The 21610-nt window shown below is 45.0% G+C and overlaps 2 protein-coding genes across 19 annotated transcripts in view; one reads left to right on the top strand and one right to left on the bottom strand.

The window, feature by feature from the left end:
- LRRC36 (leucine rich repeat containing 36) overlaps positions 1–14046 on the bottom strand; it is a 40129-nt gene extending 26083 nt beyond the window's left edge. For 6 of the 11 annotated variants that reach the window (XM_039503916.1, XM_039503917.1, XM_039503918.1 and 3 more), the window contains exons 1-4: positions 13954–14046; positions 8703–8830; positions 7464–7656; positions 2653–2752 (exon numbers count right to left, since the gene is read on the bottom strand). In XM_039503916.1, the coding sequence (XP_039359850.1) occupies positions 2653–2752; positions 7464–7656; positions 8703–8830; positions 13954–14023 (491 nt within the window). In that variant the 5' untranslated portion in view covers positions 14024–14046. Of the gene's footprint in view, positions 1–2652; positions 2753–7463; positions 7657–8702; positions 8831–8957; positions 9066–10806; positions 10838–11534; positions 11640–13285; positions 13336–13953 lie in introns of those variants that run through there. The other 5 variants (XM_039503922.1, XM_039503923.1, XM_039503925.1 and 2 more) reach the window with 5 other exon arrangements.
- A 67-nt stretch (positions 14047–14113) lies between these two features.
- The window catches only part of KCTD19 (potassium channel tetramerization domain containing 19), a 51668-nt gene continuing 44171 nt past the window's right edge, over positions 14114–21610 (top strand). For 4 of the 8 annotated variants that reach the window (XM_039502497.1, XM_039502494.1, XM_039502495.1 and 1 more), the window contains exons 1-2: positions 14135–14333; positions 18312–18481. In XM_039502497.1, the coding sequence (XP_039358431.1) occupies positions 18356–18481 (126 nt within the window). In that variant the 5' untranslated portion in view covers positions 14135–14333; positions 18312–18355. Of the gene's footprint in view, positions 14334–18311; positions 18482–21610 lie in introns of all 8 variants that reach the window. The other 4 variants (XM_039502501.1, XM_039502499.1, XM_039502500.1 and 1 more) reach the window with 3 other exon arrangements.

Here is a 21610-nt window from a genome sequence, read left to right as displayed (position 1 = left end):
TGGACCCTCCTGGCATGCACTAAAAGTTCCCTAAGTGCACATGGACATAGCACTATTCAAAATGGGACTATATCATCATGCACTAAGGAACTTTTAAGTATCAGGGGGTAGCCATGTTAGTCTGTATCCACAAAAACAACAAGGAGTCCGGTGGCACCTTAAAGACTAACAGATTTATTTGGGCATAAGCTTTCATGGGTAAAGAACCTCACAGATGCATCTAAAGAAGTGGGTTTTTTACCCACGAAAGCTTATGCCCAAATAAATCTGTTAGTCTTTAAGGCACCACCAGACTCCTTGTTGTTTTTAAGGAACTTTTACTGAGTGCCATCAGGGCCCACATGGCCAGTTCATGTGCGACACTCTGGTGCACACTAGAATTCACACCCCAGCTAGTGCACTTTAATGCACCATATAGACAAGCCCTCAGTGTGCATCAGCAGGCTCCGTATGGAAAGTTAGTGTGCGACATGTTAGCGTGGGTAGATTCATACCCCCAGCTTGCTGCAAACTACATGGTCATGTATACAAGCCCTTACATTAACTTAAAATGGATTCAGATCGGATGGTCTAATATTGCTTCCATTGAAGACAATGGTAAAACAGCCAGTCCTGGAAGTGGCTGAGATCCCTAATTTTTCCCTGAAGACAGTGGGAGTTGGGAAACAATCATCACTGTTCAGGAGGCACTCAGAACCTCCTGGGATGGGGAACACAATGGGTTTAGTCAGAGACAGGGCAGAAAAATATGTTGAATATATCTCAGGGTTCAGGCACTCTATCCTCTCTCCGTATTGTTTCAGCTATGTAAATGCGATCAATATTTTGTTAAAATATTTGCAAAGTTATTGGTATGTAAATAGATTTTCAAGACTTGTATATGCCAATCTGGAACAGAGCCCTCTGCAGCATTTAAAATATTGTTGATTGTTACTTTGGTGAAGCAAGGAGAGAGAAGTACTATGAATAATGCTGTATGTTGAGTGGAAAAAGGAAGTCCCTAACACTGTTGTATTTGGGTCCATTACAGAAGTTGTGCTGCAGACAGAGTTGCTTTATACTTGTGAAAACTCAGTGGCCATGTTGTATAAAATTACAATCACTGAACAAACTGGTCTCTGTGTTTGAGTCTTTGGCTTTAATAAGATGAATATTCAACAGTTATACTACAGCTGAGAACAATGAGAAGCAGTGGCCATTATTGCCAAGGGCAATCTAAACTTCTTTCTTATAAGACCTGGGGAAATGGCAACTAATTATTTAAGGGCAGCCTGAGGCAACAAGCCTACAGAGAACAATGGGAGAGGGGAGCCATTTTGTAAATGGACAATTCTTTGTGAGTGTCTCCGAAAGAGAAGATTCATTGACTGAGTCTCTGCTGACAAATACATTTTCTTTTATGAAAAATGGCAAAAATTCCCTTAACCCAACAATTTTTCCCCAAAACTACCTGTTGTCTCACATATGCTCAATTTTTTCCTCATAATTTTGGTGTAGATAGTCAACATTGGTTTAAAGATGCACACTGGACCCGATTTTCAGAAGTATTCTGCACTCACAACTGGGACCCGATTTTCAGAAGTGCTCAGTAGCCAGCAGCTCCCAATGAGAACAGTAGGAGCAATTAGGTGCTGAGGTCTTTTGGAAATGGGCCCATCAACAATAAACAGTTAAAACCCCTGCCAAATTTTAGTCAGAGATTAATTCCAAAAACACTCGCATTAGAAATTTATGATAAGAAGCTAAAAAACCTACACAAAAAATTAAAAGGATATGAATTATCATGGTGTGAAATTTCATATAGAAAGACAATTACCCGTAGAGACAAACAGAAATGGATCCCCCGTTTGAAGCCTATTTCAGCATGGAATTGCATTTATTGAGACATGACAAGCACTTGCATGTCTGGTGTTAATAAGACATTGCAAAACACTGCTGGCCCCATTTTTAAAAGAGCTCAGGTCCTATTTAGGCACCCAGCTGAAGCAGCCAGATTTTCAAAGGGAGAAAATCTTGCCACTTGAGTTAGGCACCTAAAAGGAATCTGGGCAATAGCTTGCCCTTTATATTCAGAGAAATTATATACTTGGGTGTGCCAGTTAATCATGTTGCCTGTTACCTTTCGTAGCACAACCCAAAGCAATATATTTTGTAGTACAGGTACAACTTACGGTGCTGTATTTATAAAACAAAGAACTAAGACAATTTAGAGACAGCTGAGTTGAATAATACAAAACCCTATGAATTAGCAAATTGACACAAAGCAAAGAAAGACAGATTTCCCAATGATACAGCTAAAGTGTGTTCCATAACATTCCCTTCTGTTGTAGTGCTTAGTCACTTTTTAGATAATCAGTTGAACAGATTTTAGGCAGAACAGTAAAGTACTAATCATTGTTTACAGCCCATGATTTCTACAGCAGGTAATTCCAAGAGATAGTAACTATCTACCATCAGGACCAAACTGAAGTCAGTGGAGTGCCATCTGTTTACCCAAAGCTGATTTTGGCCCAGAGACTCTGGGTATGTCTACACAGGGATAAAAGCGGAGGGTTTGTTATATTTATTTCCAGGGACTTTGTCTACATGGCAAAGGAACATCAAGTCGCTACATAGGGTACTATCAATTAAATACAAAACAAACATGCTTACCTTACGCTTTCTTTTTCAGAAAATAAACTCTCCTCTTTTCTCTTGAGGCCAAAATGCAGTATGGCAGCTTTTCTTTCACTCTCCCTAACTATTCTGTCATCTAAAAAGAGGAAAGATTATTTGAACATTTGTAGATTTCTTTTTGCCTATAAGCACACTAGTGTTACAGTATAGCCCTGACGACTGTTATCACAAGTGCAAGCAAAAACAGACTCTCGACATTGCCACAGCAACAGCATGTATACTGCATAACCACAACTCGGGAAAGTAAAATATTAACAATTAAAGCCTTTCTCACACCAGGTGAAATTCCATTAATTATTAGAAAACTGATAACAGATTAACCTAACCCAAGACTAAAGATATATATAACCCCCTTTGGAATGTATGGGATAGTCTCACAGTGCAGCTGCTAATATTATTACAAAAGTATTTCCATATGAATACTCAGTGTATCAATTTATTAGCAAGTTAATTCAAAATCAGAAGGGAATTAATTTCTAAGATTCTGATAAATTGCTTTATTACTCATTGCCCAAATTTGTGTATTTAGTGTCACCAAGAAACGTAAGATGAATGCACTGAATTTTTTTGTTTGTGGGAGTGGTAGCAACTGTTTAAATTACGAGTACATAAACAACTCCACTCTACCCTCCCTCCCCCTTTCAATTACTTATGACTTTCTTAAACTTTCACTTTTCAGGCTGTAATTTTCAGACATTACGCTAACGTGTGCTATATACACTTAAGATAGCTCTGCCAAGCTAGCCTAAAAAGGAGACACACTGCAAAGTAACACACAAGTTGCTGTGTCCACAGAGCTGGAGCTTCCCTCACTCATGTCTGGAGCTAAGGATTTGTCCATGTGGGGCGGTAATGTGCTCTACGGAGGTGTGATTTTTAAAGCACACTAACATGTAGCACATTAATTGGGCTGCACAGCCCCTGCTGGTGGGCTTTAACGTAGTGCTGCCTGAAATAGTATTACATTAAGATGCATTATGGAACTTTTAGTGTGCACCTGCATTGTCTACACAGATCAATTGATGCACAATACATTAGTGCGCTTTAGAAATCACAACCCCATAGAGCGCATCACCCCACCGTGTAGTCAAGCCCTTAGACGTCGGTGGCCATATCCCAAGGTTCTTTGCACTGCAGTAAACTGATGGTGGTGGTTTTGGCACCGGACAAAAATCTGTGGCTACAGAGATGTTTGTGGGGTTAAGGGCAGAACACTGGAAGTGGAGGCTACTGGAAGAGTTAGAGCACAAGCACTGGGGCCTAGCAGCCTCCAGCCTTTTGGAGTGCAAGTTCTATCAACTCAAGACGGAAAGAAGTTACAGTCTGCTCCCCTTCCTGTCACTGGGTGTGCTGTCTCCAGATCACATCCTGTGACTAGTAAACAGAGATCTCACCTTTCCCCGGCAGGTAAACCCCATGTCAGAGTTCTAGGCTGAAACATGGAGCTCTCTGACTAAAAGATACATTCGCTGTTGGGACTCTCAGCGGTGTTCTAGACTGGGGGTGTGGGTAAGTAATACAGCGTATGCTGTGCACATTACTAGCACTTTGGGGTGCTTCTATAGCTCATAAGTACCCAGGAACATTTTGCCCATAATGCTGAAATTATCACCTCATTGTCCCTTCATTCATTCATAAATTTATATCAGCACACATGAGCGGGCACCACTCCACGATAAACAATCAGCAGGTCTGAAGAAGACAAAATGCAAGTCTCTCAAGCTACCAAAAGGCCCATCAATGGAACCCCTGTTCCTTAGCAAAACTCCAATCCCTGTTACGTTAAGCCAAAGATTTTCAAATGGCTTCCCAATTCAATAAGTCTTTTAGTCTATGTCATGAAGCTTTCCAGACTCTGGCTCCGGCTGACCACTGGAGGGAAAAGACCCAGAGGTGTGGCTCTCCATGGAGAATACCCCCCTGCACACCACAAACAGTCTAACCCAAGGAACCAAGAAGATTGTAAGTCCTGCAATAGGATATATTAGAGGGAGATCTCCCAGATAGGAGAGTCCCATATTCCAGGCTTTAAAGACCATAACTAACACCCTGAATTGCACTCAAAGAATAATCCGATAGCCCAGTACAGAGCACTGGTGTTACACGCTCAGCAGCTCACCCTCCTTAAGAAGTATGTTACACAGTATTCTGCACCAGTTGAAATCTTCAGGTATTTTTCAAGGACAGCCAGAAGCAGAGCACATTTTCGTCACTTGGCTAGGCATGTGATGAGCTGAGATGTCCCTCTTTCTCCCTGTTCTTATTCCCTTACTCTTCTTAACTCCTCTTTGTCCCTCACCTCACCCCACTTAAAATAAATAGCTCAACAACAACAACATGTAACTAACACAAAATAGAGCATTCATTGGTTTATATGTTATAGCCCCATCCCCACCCCTTCATTTGTTTAGGTCTTTTAAATCCTAAGCCCTCCAGGGCAGGAACAGTCTGTTTGTAGGACCTAACACAATGTGTCCCAGATCCCCTAATATGCTATAGAACTACCTGAGCCAATTTGATGGTTGTTACAGAGACTGTGAGACCCCAGATGAATATAATAAAATCAGTGTAGACATTTGTTACAGGGTGACTGACCCTTTAAGAGGGAGCAGGGCCAGTGTACCTGTGCTGTACCAGCTGACCCAGGGCTGGTCTACCCTTAAAACACTGCACAAGGGCAGCTGTGCTGCTCTAGCGCTTCAGTGAAGATGCTACCTATGCCGACAGGAGGGCTTCTTCCATCAGCATAGATACTCTATCTCCCCCAGAGGTGGCAGCTTTGTCAATGGGAGAAGCTCTCCCATCAACATAGCACTGTCTACACCAGGGGTTAGGTTGGAATACCTTATAGCAACCTAATTTCTTAGTGCAGACCTGGCCCCGGATTGGGCTTTAAAGGAGGGCCCTTGACCTGGGGAAGTAAGAAAGACCTGATGAGTCAGAACTAGGAAGCCAGGTTTCCAGAGTCCCCCGGGAGAGGAGGCAGAATGAGTGCCTGAAAGGTAAAGAGAAAACATCCCCTGGGACTTATAGCCCAGCGTGAACTGCAGAACTGTGTTTGCTTAAGTTTGGGACAATAAAACCATCTAAAAGAGACTCTGGGTGTGTGTGGCAATGGATCCTTGGCAGGCTGGGGAGAAGCCTGGCCTCGTTACAACATTGAAATCGATGTCCACAGCAAAACTCCTGATGATTCCAAAGCCAGGCCTAAAAAGATCTAAGTCAAGGTGGGGAGGAATTCAAGGGAGCAGAGTGGTGCTGTTCATTACTATGGCTCCAACAGAGATTTTAAGCTAGGATCTAAATACCAATAGTTAACTTTTCAAGTGTGCCTCTGAATTAGGAGCTTAACTTCCACTAACTTTGAATAAGGTCTAGGCGTTCTTGTGCTGGAATCACTTTTGAAAAGGGACTGAGGCCTGGTCTATGCTACAGGGTTAGGTTGACGTAAGCTGCCTTGTGTCGCCGTAGCTGTGGAAGGGTCTTCACTTAAATTTGGCTCTCGCCGACATAAGTGCCTCTCTATGCTGATGTAGTAACACCACCATCCCAAGCGGCGTAGAGTCACAGTTGATGTAATTAGGTGGCCGCAGTGGCAGTGTAGAGGCTGCATTACTTACAACTGTTACAGCAGCCATCCCACAATGCCCCACGCTGACAATACAACTGATAACAAGCGCTCCTGGTGAAGACGCAACACTATTACAAGGAGCCAAGTGTGTGTGCACGCCAGTGATTTAATAACTGTGGTGTCTGTATGCTGACTTAAGTTAGGTTGACAAAGTTTTGTCATGTAGACATGGTCCAAGTTACTCAAGGCTCTTTAAAGTTTTAGCCCAAGTATACGTACTTACCTTAGTCCATTTTGGGGTTGGAGTGCCTCATACATGCCAAGTTAGGGGCAGAATTATTAGCCACACTTCTCCCTGACTCATAGTCGCTGTGCACTGAATTGAGTATCCAAACGGAGAAAGGCTTGCCAGCATAGGGCATACTTCACTTTACAGTCTACTGCCATGGCAACAGCCTGCAAAGTCAGACATACTGCTTTGACTTCAGCTCTTTCACATGGATTCTGTACTGAAGTCATAAACCTGCTTTTAGCTTCAGTTATTTCCATAGCAACAGACTGCAACGTGATAAATTCAGGACGAAGACTTAATTCTAGGTCAAGCATAAATTGATGCTGGGGTCTAATCAAGTACCTTCAAACAGTCAGAAAAACACAGAATTATAAAAAATTAAACTGGAGAGCAGCTCTGTAGAAACAGTCTGTAGAAACAGTCCTTACACACAGCAGAAAAGATTGTAGACTAGGGCTGCGCCTTTAAGAAGCAACACAGGAATAAACAACTTTGTGGCTGAGTCAGCATTACTAGGAGCGCCTTATGTTTTTCATTTGCTATGCTGAGGATTTAAATCTGTACTTGTACATTTGTAAAGTTACATTTATACAATTGTTTGTTTTGATTTTCTAAGAAAAGGAAGGAAAAATACTGAGCTGTTAAATTTGAAGAGCTTGTAAGTTCTCTGAACAACAACTATGGGAACGGTAGAGATTACCGGTTTTGCCAGCTTTACCTGCAGAACTTGGAAGAACCACAATTTGCATGATTATAAACTCAGCAAGAAGGGAGGAGCCTGAGGAGCTGACAAACGACATGGGAGAAAGGCTCCTGCCTGTGGTGCGTATGAACTGCCACAACAGTTTATGACACTGATCCAGTAATAACAGATTTCTGCTATTGAATACCTTTTCTTCAGCATTCAACAGTAATATCTCTCACCCAGTTTTTCCAGGGCTTGTAGCGTGTAGACAGTGAACAGTCTATAATCTGATTCTTTTCTGGTAACGGGGTTGAGGCGCAGATCCAGCTCTGAGAGGACTGGTAATGTTTGGAGGCGTGACACTTCCAGCAAGGATGAGATATGATTGTAATATAAATTCAGATTTTGTAACAAATATAAATATTCAATACCCTGTAAGGAGAAAAACAAAGTTATATATTTAAAAGAGTAGCAGCATGGTATAGTCTTTAGCGCACTAAACAGGGAGACTTCCTCAGACTTACTGTGGCACACTGGTCAAGTCTTTTACATTCTTTGCACATCGATTTCCCTATTTGTAAACTGGTGATAATTATGTATAGCTTGGTAAAGCACTGGGAGATATTCAGATAAAAGGCACTCTAAAAGGACTATTATCCTGTGATCCAAATAGAGATGGAAAGCAATACAGGATAACCTCTGATAAGCAAATATAATTTAGCCAATCAGTTCTGAATGGGTTCACTTTCTCCCAATTGCCTTTCATAGCACATGTGGTTTACCACACACCCATTTGTCTGAATATTTTGGAGAAATATTCATTTCCGCTGAACTTTTTTGGGGGGGACTTTTGTTACCTGGAAAGGTGATTGAACTCTGAGAGTGACCCAGCTGTAGTAAGTGGAAATGGAGGCAGGGAGCTGTAGCAACACAATGGGGTGCTTGGGAGGTGGCAAGCCAGCCATACTTGCTACGAGAAGTTTGACTGCAGAGAAAGTCAACCCAGAGGAAAAGGAGCTAAGAAAAACTGTAGAATGGTTACTCTGAACCTGAGGAGCTGGACATCTTTATGAGTGCTTGTCTACCCTGCTGAAAAGGGAGGTACAACTTCTTTGGGGGTTTTTTGGTTGATACTATGTAGTCAGGAGCAAATCCCTTTGGGGTTTTTTGGTTCATTGTTTTTTTTGCCTTGCTTTGTCATGAGGGAGAACTGGAATTGTTTTTACAGGGCCCAAATTCATTTCCCGACCTCAAAGAAGGAAACAGAACTCTTTGCCTGGAGGAATGGGACTGACAGGTTACCAAAAGGGTAATCATGAAGAGTTTTCCCTGCCTGAGGTGAAAGGAAACCGGTTGTTTTAATCAAGTTATCAGATTGACTAGATTTTTTAAAAAATTAATTGTTAATCCTTTATAACACCAACCCTCTTACAAAATATCTTGAGGTTGCAGAGTTCAACAGAGAATGGGGAACTTACCTCTAGACTGACAATCATATTTCTGGACAGATCTAATGATTGCAAGCTTTTAAAATTTTTGAAGGCATCTCCAAGGGAGTGGATTTTCCCTTCATATGTTCCCTGCAGTGAGAGGGACTCCACCTGTTCTGAAAGGAAAGAACTTGTAAAGGTCCTAAGGTCTCTCCGAGTTTTCTAAAAACTGAATGTAACTTATATTTTAGACTGTTCAATAACTCCAGTTTCATCAGCTGCTTGTATGTGCAAGAGCCTTACTTTTTCGTTTTTAGAGGTCTCTCTTGTTCAGTAACAGGGAGCTGAAGTGCCCTTTTCTGAGAGAAAATCTGACCCTGCTAGAATTCTGCGGTGAATGTCCCAACTGCCCTAGAAGAGGGGGAAAATCACAGTAATACTTCCTTTAAAATAACCCTTATTTCAGGACTGTAGTGTCCGGACCCACCATAGAAAACTGATTTACGTTGCAGGTGTCATACCCTTTAGAGCTCCACAGGGGAACTAGCCTGGAGGGGAAATGGGCAATTTTGGCTTATATAGCACTCTATTCTGCTGGTGTCTGTTACCATGACCCAACATTATCTACACTAGGGGAAATACTCTGCACTGGTAAAGTATGTGGGTGAGTCCTTATTTAAAAAAAAAGTGCCATAACACACTTCTGGTACTTCCTCAAAAAGTGCGAGAATGGTGTCCCAAAGCATTCTGGCATGACTTGACCCCTGGGAAGAGTGTTTACTCCAGGTCTGCCATGCCCTGCTGGCTTCTCACCAAGTTTCTCTTCCAGTTGTCTATCAGCATCTGGACACACCTTGGGTCAATCTTGAGCTACTACTGTCATTCAAGTCATAATATGAAGACTGTGGCAGGGTGGACTAGTCCAGAGGGCCCCTGCTGGAGGCCTTGTGGCCCTGTGTCTCCCTGCCCCAAAATAGAGCAGTGAGAAGTCCTCCAAGCAGCCTAGAGTGACTGCAGAGGAGTAGCCAACCAGAGAGGCTGCTGGAGTGACCAATAAGGGGCCAGATAAAAGGCAAGCAGCAGAGCAGAGTCTTCAGTTGCCCTGTGGAGCTTGATGAGGGAGGACTGGGTGCTTGGCTGACTATACAAACAGGACCAGGACCACGGACAGCTCACTGCAGAGAGCTCACCAGACAGAACCACCCAGGGAAGGCTGCCAAAGACTGGGTGCCTGGCTGTCTGGATAGAATAGCAGCAGGACCACAAGAAGGTCAGGGTGGGCAGGCTGAGCCTGGAGGACTGAGCACAGAACCTGGCCAGACCAGATAAGGGTACCATGGATGAGTCCTGCTAATCTGGTTGCAGACTGAGCCCAGGGAGGGCTGCTGAAAAGGACACCAGCTGAGGGTACCAAGATGGGCTCCGGCTGGGTGGTTGAAGAAGGCAGTGCCTCTGGAAAGAAGCTTAAGAGCTATGGCCCCATACCAGGGCCAGGATAAGAACCCAGGACTCCATACGCTGGAAGTGGGGACAGCGTATGCAGCTTGGCTGGAGGGCTGAGTTGCCGAAGACTTGCCGAGAGAACCACTGGCTGGGGGGTGCTCACGAGAGGCGGGTGCCACCCTGTTTGAAAAAACTAAAATCAAACGCAGGATCACACCCAACCAACCAAAGGGGGCTGCCCACACGATGTGGGTGCCGCCCCTGAAAAGAACTGTGATTGCAGGTACATTGGCCAAAGAAAGGGGGCACTCATGAGACGCAGGTGCCAACCCCATTACAAAGACCAAGCGTGGATACGCTTTGCAAGAACTCAGTTGGAAGAAAGCAATGTTTAAGGGATTTGCTGCAAAAAGATTTTGCTGTATATTAAAGACTACGAATTACTTCCACAGCAGCTCAGTCTCAGCCTGGAGTTTGTTTGCATTGAACCTTAGAAGATTTGGTCTCCTGACAGCAGGTGATAACTGTAAATTGTTATGATCGCTCTCTTCCTGTGTGACCTGATCATGTACTATCCCTAGGGTGACCAGATGTCCCGTTTTTAAAGGGACAGTCCCCCTTTTTGGGACTTTTTCTTATATAGGTGCCTATTACCCCCCACCTCCCATCCCGTTTTTTCACAGTTGCTATCTGGTCACCCGAACTATACCTGGTTTAATGTGCATCCTTTCTCAGCATCTCTGGATGTCAGGAAGTAGTCTGCAGTTCTCTCTCCTTTGATATGGCTAACATTATGCAGCTACAGCAATGAAAGAAATTGAATCCTTGCCATTCCAGCTTTTTTTTAATTAACCTGTTGACTGTGTACACTCAATTGATCTCACTACAGCCAAACTACCATAACCACACATTGACTGTGTAGCCAGCCTTGGGAACATTCAGCCAGGAATTAATTTCTATTCAGAGCAGGACTTGACAACTGCACTGTTGCTAGTAGGCATATTTTCCTGGCAACTGCCATCAACTACTGCAGAACTGAGTTTTTAAAAAAAAATAAACTACAGCTGCCAGCCCTTATGGCTACAAACAAAATTCCTCAGTCCTAACCAGAGTGTAACAGATGCAGTGCTGTCTGTGTGAATTTGCAGATAGTGCCAGTGCCTTTGCTGCTGTTCAGAGCCATTCCATGCAGCAGCTGAGTGAAAACTAACCTGGTTCTCCTCTGTTTTCACTACTGCTATTCAGTATCTTGTGATACAACCATGAAACTGACAAAAGTCTAATCAATTCCACTTTGCTGCTGCTTGGCAGAATGAGGGAATGGAGCTGTGTGCTGGAGAAGAAAACAGAAGATAAACAGACCAGGGAAGGATAAAGTAAGAAACCCCCATGCAACAGCTGGAAAGCTGAGGGAGGGATAAGGAGACACAAACCAACCCTTGCAGCAACCAGGAAGCTTCTGAATGAGAGGGATGAACAGAAAACGACTATTCAGGCTTGCTTCACACAGCAGGTTGGGGACTGGAAGGTGTTGGCTTCTCACCTGGGTAATGACATGGGACAGTAGGAAGTTTTCACCTTTCACACAGGCATTTGGCTAGAGGGATTAGTCCTCTGTGATGTGTATGGTGAAATTTCACCACTCCTATGTGTGAGCAGGTGTGTAGTAGTGGCTGCATGGATGGGTGTATAATATGAGAGGGCACAGGAGGAAAGTAACAGAAGAAAGATGAGAGAAAACATAAGGGCTTCGAATCAGCCAGAATAGGGATTCAAATCTGGATCTATAGGGGCAGGTCTACACTATGGGGGAAAATCGATATAAGATACGCAACTTCAGCTACGTGAATAACGTAGCTGAAGTCGAAGTATCTCATATTGAATTACTTACCGTCCTCACGGCGCGGGATTGACGTCCGCGGCTCCCCATGTCGACTCCGGTACCGCCGTTCGCGTTGGTGGAGTTACGGAGTCGACATGAGCGCGTTTGGGGATCGATATATCGACGCAATATATCGATCTCCGAGAAATCGATTGCTACCCGCCGATACGGCGGGTAGTGAAGATGTACCCTAGGAGTGCCCTAATTACTAGGCTAGGGCTACACACACGCCCACAATGACTGTCTTTATGCAAGGCTCAATCTGGTGGACTCAGGACGTGCCTACTGCATTGGGCCCTGCAGGGGAGATAGATGGGGAAAAGCCTACCTTGAGCATCCTGCCAGTGCTTAGTTGCCAAATGTCAGGACGTAGGTGGCTCTGCTCATGCCCAGTGGCAGAAGCTTAGGAACTTCAGCTGGCAGTTGAGCAATGTTTTTTGTGATGGGGGTGGGCCTAAGTGTTGGTCTTAAGCACCTTAAGAGGGAGTTAGCCACCTAAGTCCTCTTGTGAATCTAGCCATTGGGGGGGAGGGGCAGGGGAGGTGCCTTCCTGCTGTTTATTGTTCATGAGTTGCCATACTCAGTGCCGATAGTATTTGCCTCATGGAAATGAATGTGCCAAAGGAGAGACATGTTTCTCTGACTGCATAGACTACCAGAGAGATTGAACAGACTATGCATCATAGTACTGATTGTCAGATTTTTCCACTTCAAAGATCCCTCTGAATCATACTACTGTTTTGTATCTGTGCACACTACTGCACGATGAACTAGAAAATGCTGCTAATACTATGCAGGTACTGTTTGTTCCCCACTATGTGCTTGCAGCACTTTGTCTATAGGAATGTATCACTTCAATAGGGCTTGTGGGATCTTACACAAATGAGATCTTTGTGAGGGTCCCCCTGTCCATTACTATTTCAGCTATTGCCATGAACTTCAATTTTTTTATGGAAGTATGGCGGTACTAACAACTGCCAAGTAATGTATCAAAACCAGCATTGTACACTTCTATATAACCTGTTGCTGACCTCCCACTATTACAATGGATTAGCATATGGTTTCATATCAAAAGGACACATTTTACTATTATTACTAAAATATTTAATTTGTCGTACCTCAATGCATCATAAAAACCAGTGTCCTATTATGCTGGGGCTAAGCAAGCACAGATGTTGTCTTTTGACGTGGACTATGGGAAACCTGCCACCCTTATCTTATGTGCATGGCTGCAGCGTGCACCTGTACAGATGGCTACTAGCGCACATGCCCTGTTGAATGAGCGTAATTTCCTGGACGGTCAGACCTGGTACTCGCGTGCAATCACTGCTCCCTGGGTTCCTGTGCTTCCAGCCATCACGGTTCCACAAACAGCCCTGCCTACCCCAGTGTCCCCCAGTACCCTACCGGCTGCCCTTATACCAGCCCCTGCTGCAGCCCCCAAATACCCTGTGGCCCTGATTCTCCTCCCCATGCCCCTAGATCCTGCTGCTGCCCCCCAAATACTCTGGGGGCCCTGATTACTCCTCCATGCACCAAATCCCTGCCGCTGCCCCCAAAAACCCTGGAGCCCTGATTCTTCCTCCCCCCCACAACCTCAAGCCCCTGCCCCAAATACCTGGGGGCCCCATTCTCCCCCCTGCACCAAACCCCTGCTGCTGCCCCCAAATATCCTGGGGCCCTGATTACTCCTCCATGCACCAAACCCCTGCTGCTGCCTCCAAATACCCTGGGGCCCTGATTACTCCTCCATGCACCAAACCCCTGCTGCTGCCCCCAAATATCCTGGGGCCCTGATTACTCCTCCATGCACCAAACCTCCGCTGCTGCCCCCAAATACCCTGGAGCCCTGATTCTCCCCGCCCCCCAACCTCAAGCCCCTGCCCCAAATACCTGGGGGCCCCTTCTCCCCCCAGTACCCTGGTGCTGCCCCGTCAGCACTTCCCGCATCCCCAGGCCTGCCGGGGGCGGTACCTGGGCCAAGTCCCCGCAGCGCCGCCTGCTCCCGGATCCAGGCCTCGCTGAGCTCCAGCTGCAGCGCCATCCCCGCCTTGTTGCCGGGCAACGCAGCCAAACACCCACAGCGCGCGCGCGCGCACCCCGCGCCGAGGACACGGCACGCGCAGAGGTCGGAGAATGGAGGGCGCGCGCAGCCCGCGCCGAGGACAAGGCACGCGCAGAGGTCGGAGAATGGAGGGCGCGCGCACCCCGCGCCTAGGACACGGCACGCGCAGAGGTCGGAGAATGGAGGGCGCGCGCAGCCCCGCGGCACGGCCCGTTACTGGAACCTCAGTCCAGCCCCTTCCCTCCCCGCCCCACCCCGCGCGGGAAGAGGGGCCGCCGCCTTCGCCATGGTATGAACCATGAAGGGGGAGGGGAGAGCGGCTCCTATGGGATCAAAGGGGAAGGGGCAGCCCCCCACGGGATCAAAGGGGGAGGAGAGAACTGCCCCCTATGGGATCAAAGGGGGGAGGAGGAAGCGGCCCCCCCATGGGATCAAAGGGGGGAGAAGAGAACTGCCCCCTATGGGATCAAAGGGGGGAGGAGAGAAATGCCCCCATGGGATCAAAGGGGGGAGGAGAGAGCAGCCCCTATGGGATCAAAGGGGAAGGGGCAGCCCCCCATGGGATCAAAGGGGGGAGGAGAGAGCAGCCCCTTTGGGATCAAAGGGGAAGGGGCAGCCCCCCATGGGATCAAAGGGGGGAGTAGAGAACTGCCCCCCACGGGATCAAAGGGAAAGAGAGAGCGGCCCCCACGGGATCAAAGGGGGGAGGAGAGAGCAGCCCCCATGGGATCAAAGGGGAAGGGGCAGCCCCCCATGGGATCAAAGGGGGGAGGAGAGAACTGCTCCCCATGGGATCAAAGAGGGGAGGAGAGAGCAGCCCCTATGGGATGCAAGGAGGAGAGGGAACGAAGGCCCCCACGGGATCACAGGGGGAACAAGGGCAGCCCTCCCCTGGGAGCATTGTGGGCAGAGGAGGGAGAAGTTGGGACGGTTGCCAACTCTGTAATAGCACAAATCCGAACATCCCTGCCCTGCCCCTTCTCCAAGGCCCCACCCCGCTCACTCCATCCCCCCTCCCTCGGTCGGTCGCTTTCCCCCACCCTCACTCACTCACTTGCTCATTTGCACCGGGCTGGGGAGGGTCCCTTTTCTACGGGGTGTTCTGAGCAATGAATGAGTCAGTGTGCAAACATTGTCTCTGTTGCTCTCCTGAGACGTAATTGTAATGGACTCCTCAGGTCACAGTTAAGGGCATCATGGTTGGTGTCTGTCCAGCCAACTTGTCACTGAGGCCTTGTCTGTACAGAGACTGGCACTGCGTCATTGCAATCAGGTGTAATCGGAGCTTTCAGTGCCGGTCCAGGCGTAGATGCTTTCAAATCTTTTTTGTTCTGTTTAAACTGACTTGAGTTTGGGGCACTCTTTCCCCGAACCAGTGTCCACATGCAGGTTTGTGCTGAACTAGTTGGTGTGAATTGCAGTTAATTTCATAAGAACATAAGAACAGCCCTACTGGGTCAGACCAAGGTTCCATCTACCCAGTATCCTGTCTTCTGACAGTGGCCAATGCCAGGTGCCCCAGAGGGAATGAACAGAACAGGGAATCATCAAGTGATCCATCCCCTGTTGCTCATTCCCAGCTTTTGGCAAACAGAGGCTAGGGACACCATTCCTGCCCATCCTGGCTAATAGCCATTGATGGACCTATCCTCCATGAACTTATCTAGTTCTTTTTTGAACCCTGTTATGGTCTTGGCCTTCACAACATCCTCTGGCAAGGAGTTCCACAGGTTGACTGTGCTTTGTGTGAAGAAATACTTCCTTTTATTTGTTTTAAACCTGCTGCCTATTATTTTCATTTGGTGACCCCTAGTTCTTGTCTACTTTCTCTATACCAGTCATGATTTTATAGACCTCAATCATATCCCCCCTTAGCCATCTCTTTTCCAAGCTGAAAAGTCCCAGTCTTATTAATCTCTCCGCATACAGAAGCCATTCCATACCCCTAATAATTGTTGCCCTTTTCTGAACCTTTTCCAATTCCAATATATCTTTTTTTAGATGGGGCGACCACATCTGCGCACAGTATTCAAGATGTGGGCATACCATGGATTTATATAGCGGTAACATGATATTTTCTGTCCTATTTTCTATCCCTTAATTATTCCCAACATTCTGTTAGCTTTTTTGATTGCCACTGCACATTGAGTGGATGTTTTCAGAGAACTATCCACAATGACTCCAAGATCTTTCTTGAATGGTAACGGCTAATTTAGACCCCATCATTTTATATGTATGGTTGGGATTATGCTTTCCAATGTGCATTACTTTGCATTTATCAACATAAAATTTCATCTGCCATTTTGTTGCCCAGTCACCCAGTTTTGAGAGAGCCTTTTGTAGCTCTTTGCAGTCTGCCTGGGTCTTAACTATCTAGTAATTTTGTTAGGGTTAGGGTTAGGGTTAGGCTTTGAGCAGGGGGTTGGACTAGATGACCTCCTGAGGTCCCTTCCAACCCTGATATTCTATGATTCTATGATCATCTGCAAATTTTGCCACCTGACTGTTTACCCCTTTTTCCAGATCATTTATGAATATGTTGAATAGGACTGGTCCCAGTACAGACCCCCGGGGGACACCACTATTTACCTCTCTCCATTCTGAAAACTGACCGTTTATACCTACCCTTTGTTTCCTATCTTTTAACCAGTTACCGATCCATGAGAGCACCTTCCCTCTTATCCCGTGGCAGCTTACTTTGCGTAAGAGCCTTTGGTGAGGGACCTTGTCAAAGGCTTTCTGAAAATCTAAGTACACTATATCCAGTGGATCCCCTTGGTCCACATTCTTGTTGACCCCCTCAAAGAATTCTAGTAGATTGGTAAGGCATAATTTCCCTTTACTAAAACCATGTTGACTCTTCCTCAACAAATTTTCTTCATCTATGTGTCGGATAATATTGTTCTTTATTATAGTTTCAACCAGTTTGCCCGGTACTGAAGTCAGGCTTGCAGGCCTGTAATTGCCGGGATCATCTCTGGAGCCCTTTTTAAAAATTGGCATCACATAAGCTATCCTCCAGAAGCTGATTTAAATGATAGGTTACAGACTACAGTTAATAGTTCTGCAATTTCACGTTTGAGTTCCTTCAGAACTCTTGGGTGATACCATCTGGTCCTGGGGACTTATTGCTGTTTAATTTATCAATTTGTTCCAAAATCTCCTCTAATGATATCTCAATTTGGGACAGTTCCTCAGATTTGTCACCGAAAAGGAATGGCTCAAGTATAGGAATCTCCCTCACATCCTCAGCCGTGAAGACAGATGCAAAGAATTCATTTAGTTCTCTGCATTGGCCTTATTGCCCTTGAGTGCTCCTTTAGCATCTCGATCGTCCAGTGGTCCCACTGATTGTTTAGCAGGCTTCCTGCGTCTGATGTACTTAAAAAAAAATTGCGATTACATTTTGAGTCTTTGGCTAACTCTTCCTCAAATTCTTTTTTGGCCTTCCTAATTGTATTTTTACATTTCATTTGCCAGTGTTTATGCTCCTTTCTATTTTCCTCACTAGGATTTAACTTCTACTTTTTAAACGATGCCTTTTTGCCTCACTGCTTCTTTTCCTTTATTGTTTAGCCACGGTGGCACTTTTTTGGTTCTCTTACTAGGTTTTTTAATTTGAGGTATACATTTAAGTTGAGCCTCTATTATGGTGTCTTTAAAAAAGTTTCCATGCGGCTTGTAGAGATTTCACTTTTGGCATTGTACCCTTTAATTTCTGTTTAACTAACCTCATTTTTGTGTAGTTCCCCTTTCTGAAATTAAATTCTACAGTGCCGGTTTCATTACTTCACTTCCTATTTCTGTGAAGTCGAGGCCTGAGTTTTGCATTCACTGATGCAGAGCAGTTCACATAATTGTCATTTTACAGGCAGAGAGCTTGGAGCACAGAAGCCACACAATTGGAGAGTAGAAGAGCCAGGTGTGGAGCCCAGCGTTCCCGTTGGAGTTGATTGGGCTGTCCTCAAACAGTTTTGTTCCTGAGACTTCCTGACTCCAGAGATTTCAGGCTGCAGGATGGTCCTTTGGAGAGCCATTGAAGGCAGATGCAGTTTAGAGCAGCCCATGTTTATGTTCATTGAGTTTGCTGCAGTTTACCGTGTAGTTGTTTCAGGCTGGACCTTTAAGTAGTGATACTGTGTTGGAAGTGCATAGATGTTAAAAAAAAAAATCTGTGATGCATTTTGTTAGAGTAAGAGTTGATTAGTTTGGAGTAATTATGTTGTGCACTCTGTGCCTGTCTGTTAGCTGTTGCTCTCCTCCACAGAGGCTCCTGCAGTTCCATGATGCTTTATGTGTGTAAAATGAAAGATGCTATGTAATTATAAAATATTACTACAGCATACTCTTCTTCAATGGGACACACTATATCAGGATAGCTGTTTTATTGGGACATTTCAGAGTGTGATGCTGGAAAGTTTAAATGGCTGCTATCAGGTGGGTCTTTGATATAGAGACAATCCCAAACTTTCTTAAATGGGTGGAGCAACTAAATGCTGCTTCATGTAGTGATAAGTGGAAACATTAGGAAGCCATTGCCCAAGACAATGGGCTATATTACAAGGCCAATCAGAAACTAAGGCTATGTCTACACTAGCACTTTTGTCAGTATAACTTTAGTCAGTCAGGGCGTGGAAAAATAACACATCTGGCCGACAAAAGTTTCACCGACAAAAGTACTGGTGTGAACAGCACTATGTTGGCAGGAGACGCTCTCCCGCTGACATAGTACCGCCACTCGTTAGAGGTTTTAATTATGCCGTCAAGAGAGCTCTCTTCTGCCAGCATAGAGCAGCTACATGGGAGACCTTACAACGGCACAGCTGCAATGGCTGTGCCGCTGTAAGGTCTGTAGTGTAGACATAGTGTTAGCCTTGTTGCCTGCCTGTTGTCCTGTGTTTCCTGGGACTAACTGCAAACACAGAGGTGAGGGGATTGATTGGCTGCAGCTGTGTGTGGTAGATGCAGAAACTGAACAGGAAGTGAGAGAGCAGTCGTGAGTATGGACCAGACATGAAGCAGAGATATGGAGCTCCTTAGGGAACAGAACAGACTGGAGAGGCAGGCTTTGAAATTGTGAGAAAGGAAACTGCCTGTGTAGTTTTTTTCCCCGTTGTGTTCAAGGAAACAGAACTTTATATTTGGCAAATAAACAGGATAGCACCAAAGAAATACCTGACTCATATAATCAATTTCTTCTCCTCATGGAAACAATCTGGCAAGGCCCCAGATATTGGCTAACTGCTCAGGCCAGAAGGGGCAACAATAGGAAAATGACTCAGGGCTTGGCTACACTTAAAACGCTGCAGTAACCTGCTGTAGCACATCAGCATAGACACTGTCTACACCAGGGGTAGGCAACCTATGGCACGGGTGCCAAAGGCGGCACGTGAGCTAATTTTCAGTGGCACTCACACTGCCAGGATCCTGGCCAGTGGTCTGGGGGGGGCTCTGCATTTTAATTGAATTTTAAATGAAGTTTCTTAAACATTTTAAAAATCTTATTTACTTTACATACAACAATAGTTTAGTTATATATTATAGACTTATAGAAAGAGACCTTTTAAAAATGTTAAAATGTGTGACTGGCACGCGAAACCTTAAATTAGAATGAATAAATGAAGACTCGGCACAGCACTTCTGAAAGGTTGCCGACCCCTGGCCTACAATGATGGGAGGGCTTCTTCGGTCGGCGTATGTTATCCACCTCCCTGAGAGGCAGTAGCTAGATCAACAGAAGAATTCTTCCATCAACCTAGTGCTGGTCTACACCAGGGATTAGCTGGGTATAACTGCCTCTCTCAGGTGTATGGATTTTTCACATCCCTGAGAGACGTAGCTATACCAAAGTTAATTTCCACTGCAGACTAGACCTTTGGCTAATGATCATGTATAGTTATGACTGTTGCTTAATTTGGATCGTATTTAGCATAAATTTAGCAAGCAGTATACCAGTGAGTGTCACGGCATTAAATAGATATGAAGTTGTAAGCTCTTACCCTGCCACCCTTATCTAAGGCCTCAGTGTCTGTGGCTTTGGTCAAGGACAATTTTTCTACTGGTGTCTAGCCAAATAAATTTATATTATGGAACTTTTGTGACTTGTTTGCAATCTTTTGTAAGCCAGCAGGGCTTTCAAGCCCTGGAGACTTTTTCTTCTCTTAACTGTTTTCTCATTCCTATAAATTCCTGCAATTCCTTATTCTTTAAAAAGCCCCAAACACCAGGGAATTCGGCACCAAAAAGTATGTTGAGAAAACTTTTAACAATGTAAGGTTTGCTTAACTTTTGGGTGCCATAACAAAGTTAAGGATGCATGCACAAAACTTTGCAAACTAAGGGCAGGTCTACACTTAAAATGCTGCACCTGTGCTGCTTATTCCTGGGGGAATTCTGTGCCACTGTGCAAGTGTAGAATTAATATCCCCCACAGATTCCAGCCCCCGGCAGAATAATTTATTCTGAGGGGGAGGCAAAGGGAGGCCATGAAAGGGGTCATGCTGCAATTGCACATTTCTCCCACTAGGGGCTGATGTGTTGTCAGAAGAGAGAGCAGCTGGCTTCCCAGCAAAAAACTTGTTCCACAATTCTCCCACCCACACCCAACAACCCTCCAGGTTCAGGCTCCTTCCCAGCAGTTACTTCCCTCTCCCTCAGCTCCTCCATTACCCCTGACTCCCCAAAGCTTTGCACTGCTTCTGAGGGGCGCAGGAAATATGGTTCTGTATTGTAGTTTAAATGAATTATTACTCCAAGTTCTGTATTAATATGCCTAGTCAGGAATCTGTTTTTCAAAAAAACATTTCTGGAATCTTTTCGTTGTCTGTATTGTTACAGACATACTTGCTGACAGGTAATTTGAAACTGGCAGGATTATGTTGTGTTATTTTGACAAATAAATGTGCAGAATTTTAAAATACCGTGTGCAGAATTTTGAATTTTTGTGTGCAGAATTTCCCCAGGAATAGCTGCTGTAGTGCTTCAGGGAAAACGCTACCTTTTCCTACAGGAGGGCTTCTCCCAGTGGTGTAGGTATTCCACCTCCCCGAGAGGCATTAGCTATTGTTGTCAAGAGAAGCCCTCCCATTGACTTACTGCTATCTACACTACGGGTTATGTTGGTTTAACTGTGTTGTGCCGGGATGTGTGAATTTTTCACACCCCTGCGTGACGTAGTTATACCAGCCTAATTTCATAGTGTAGACCTGGTCTAACTTTAGTCTTTCTTGATTAAAGAAATTTGTCATATGGATATAAATGTATGAATATATAAATTTTCACTTGAAGTTTCTAGAAAAAATGATCTTAAGGCATTAGTTAATGTTAGGAGTATGAGAAATTAGAGTAAAAACTTTACAGGGGTGTTGTAATTATCTCAAAAACAAGCATTCAGGGTTAAGGTCCACCTTAAAAGAAGTCCAATTGTGTTAACCTATGGAAATTCACAGTTAGGGCACCCAGGCAATCTCCCCCTCCCCCCTTATGAAATCATCAGATCTGTGACTGGACCTTCCATAATACTAGTTAATATATGCATTTCTAGATAACAACAATATACTTTTCTGT

The sequence above is a fragment of the Mauremys reevesii genome, linkage group 16, assembly GCF_016161935.1.
Source record: "Mauremys reevesii isolate NIE-2019 linkage group 16, ASM1616193v1, whole genome shotgun sequence".
Lineage (NCBI taxonomy): Eukaryota > Metazoa > Chordata > Testudines > Geoemydidae > Mauremys > Mauremys reevesii.
The sequence above is the reverse complement of the archived record's forward strand: the minus strand, read 5'-3'. Positions and strand labels throughout refer to the sequence as shown.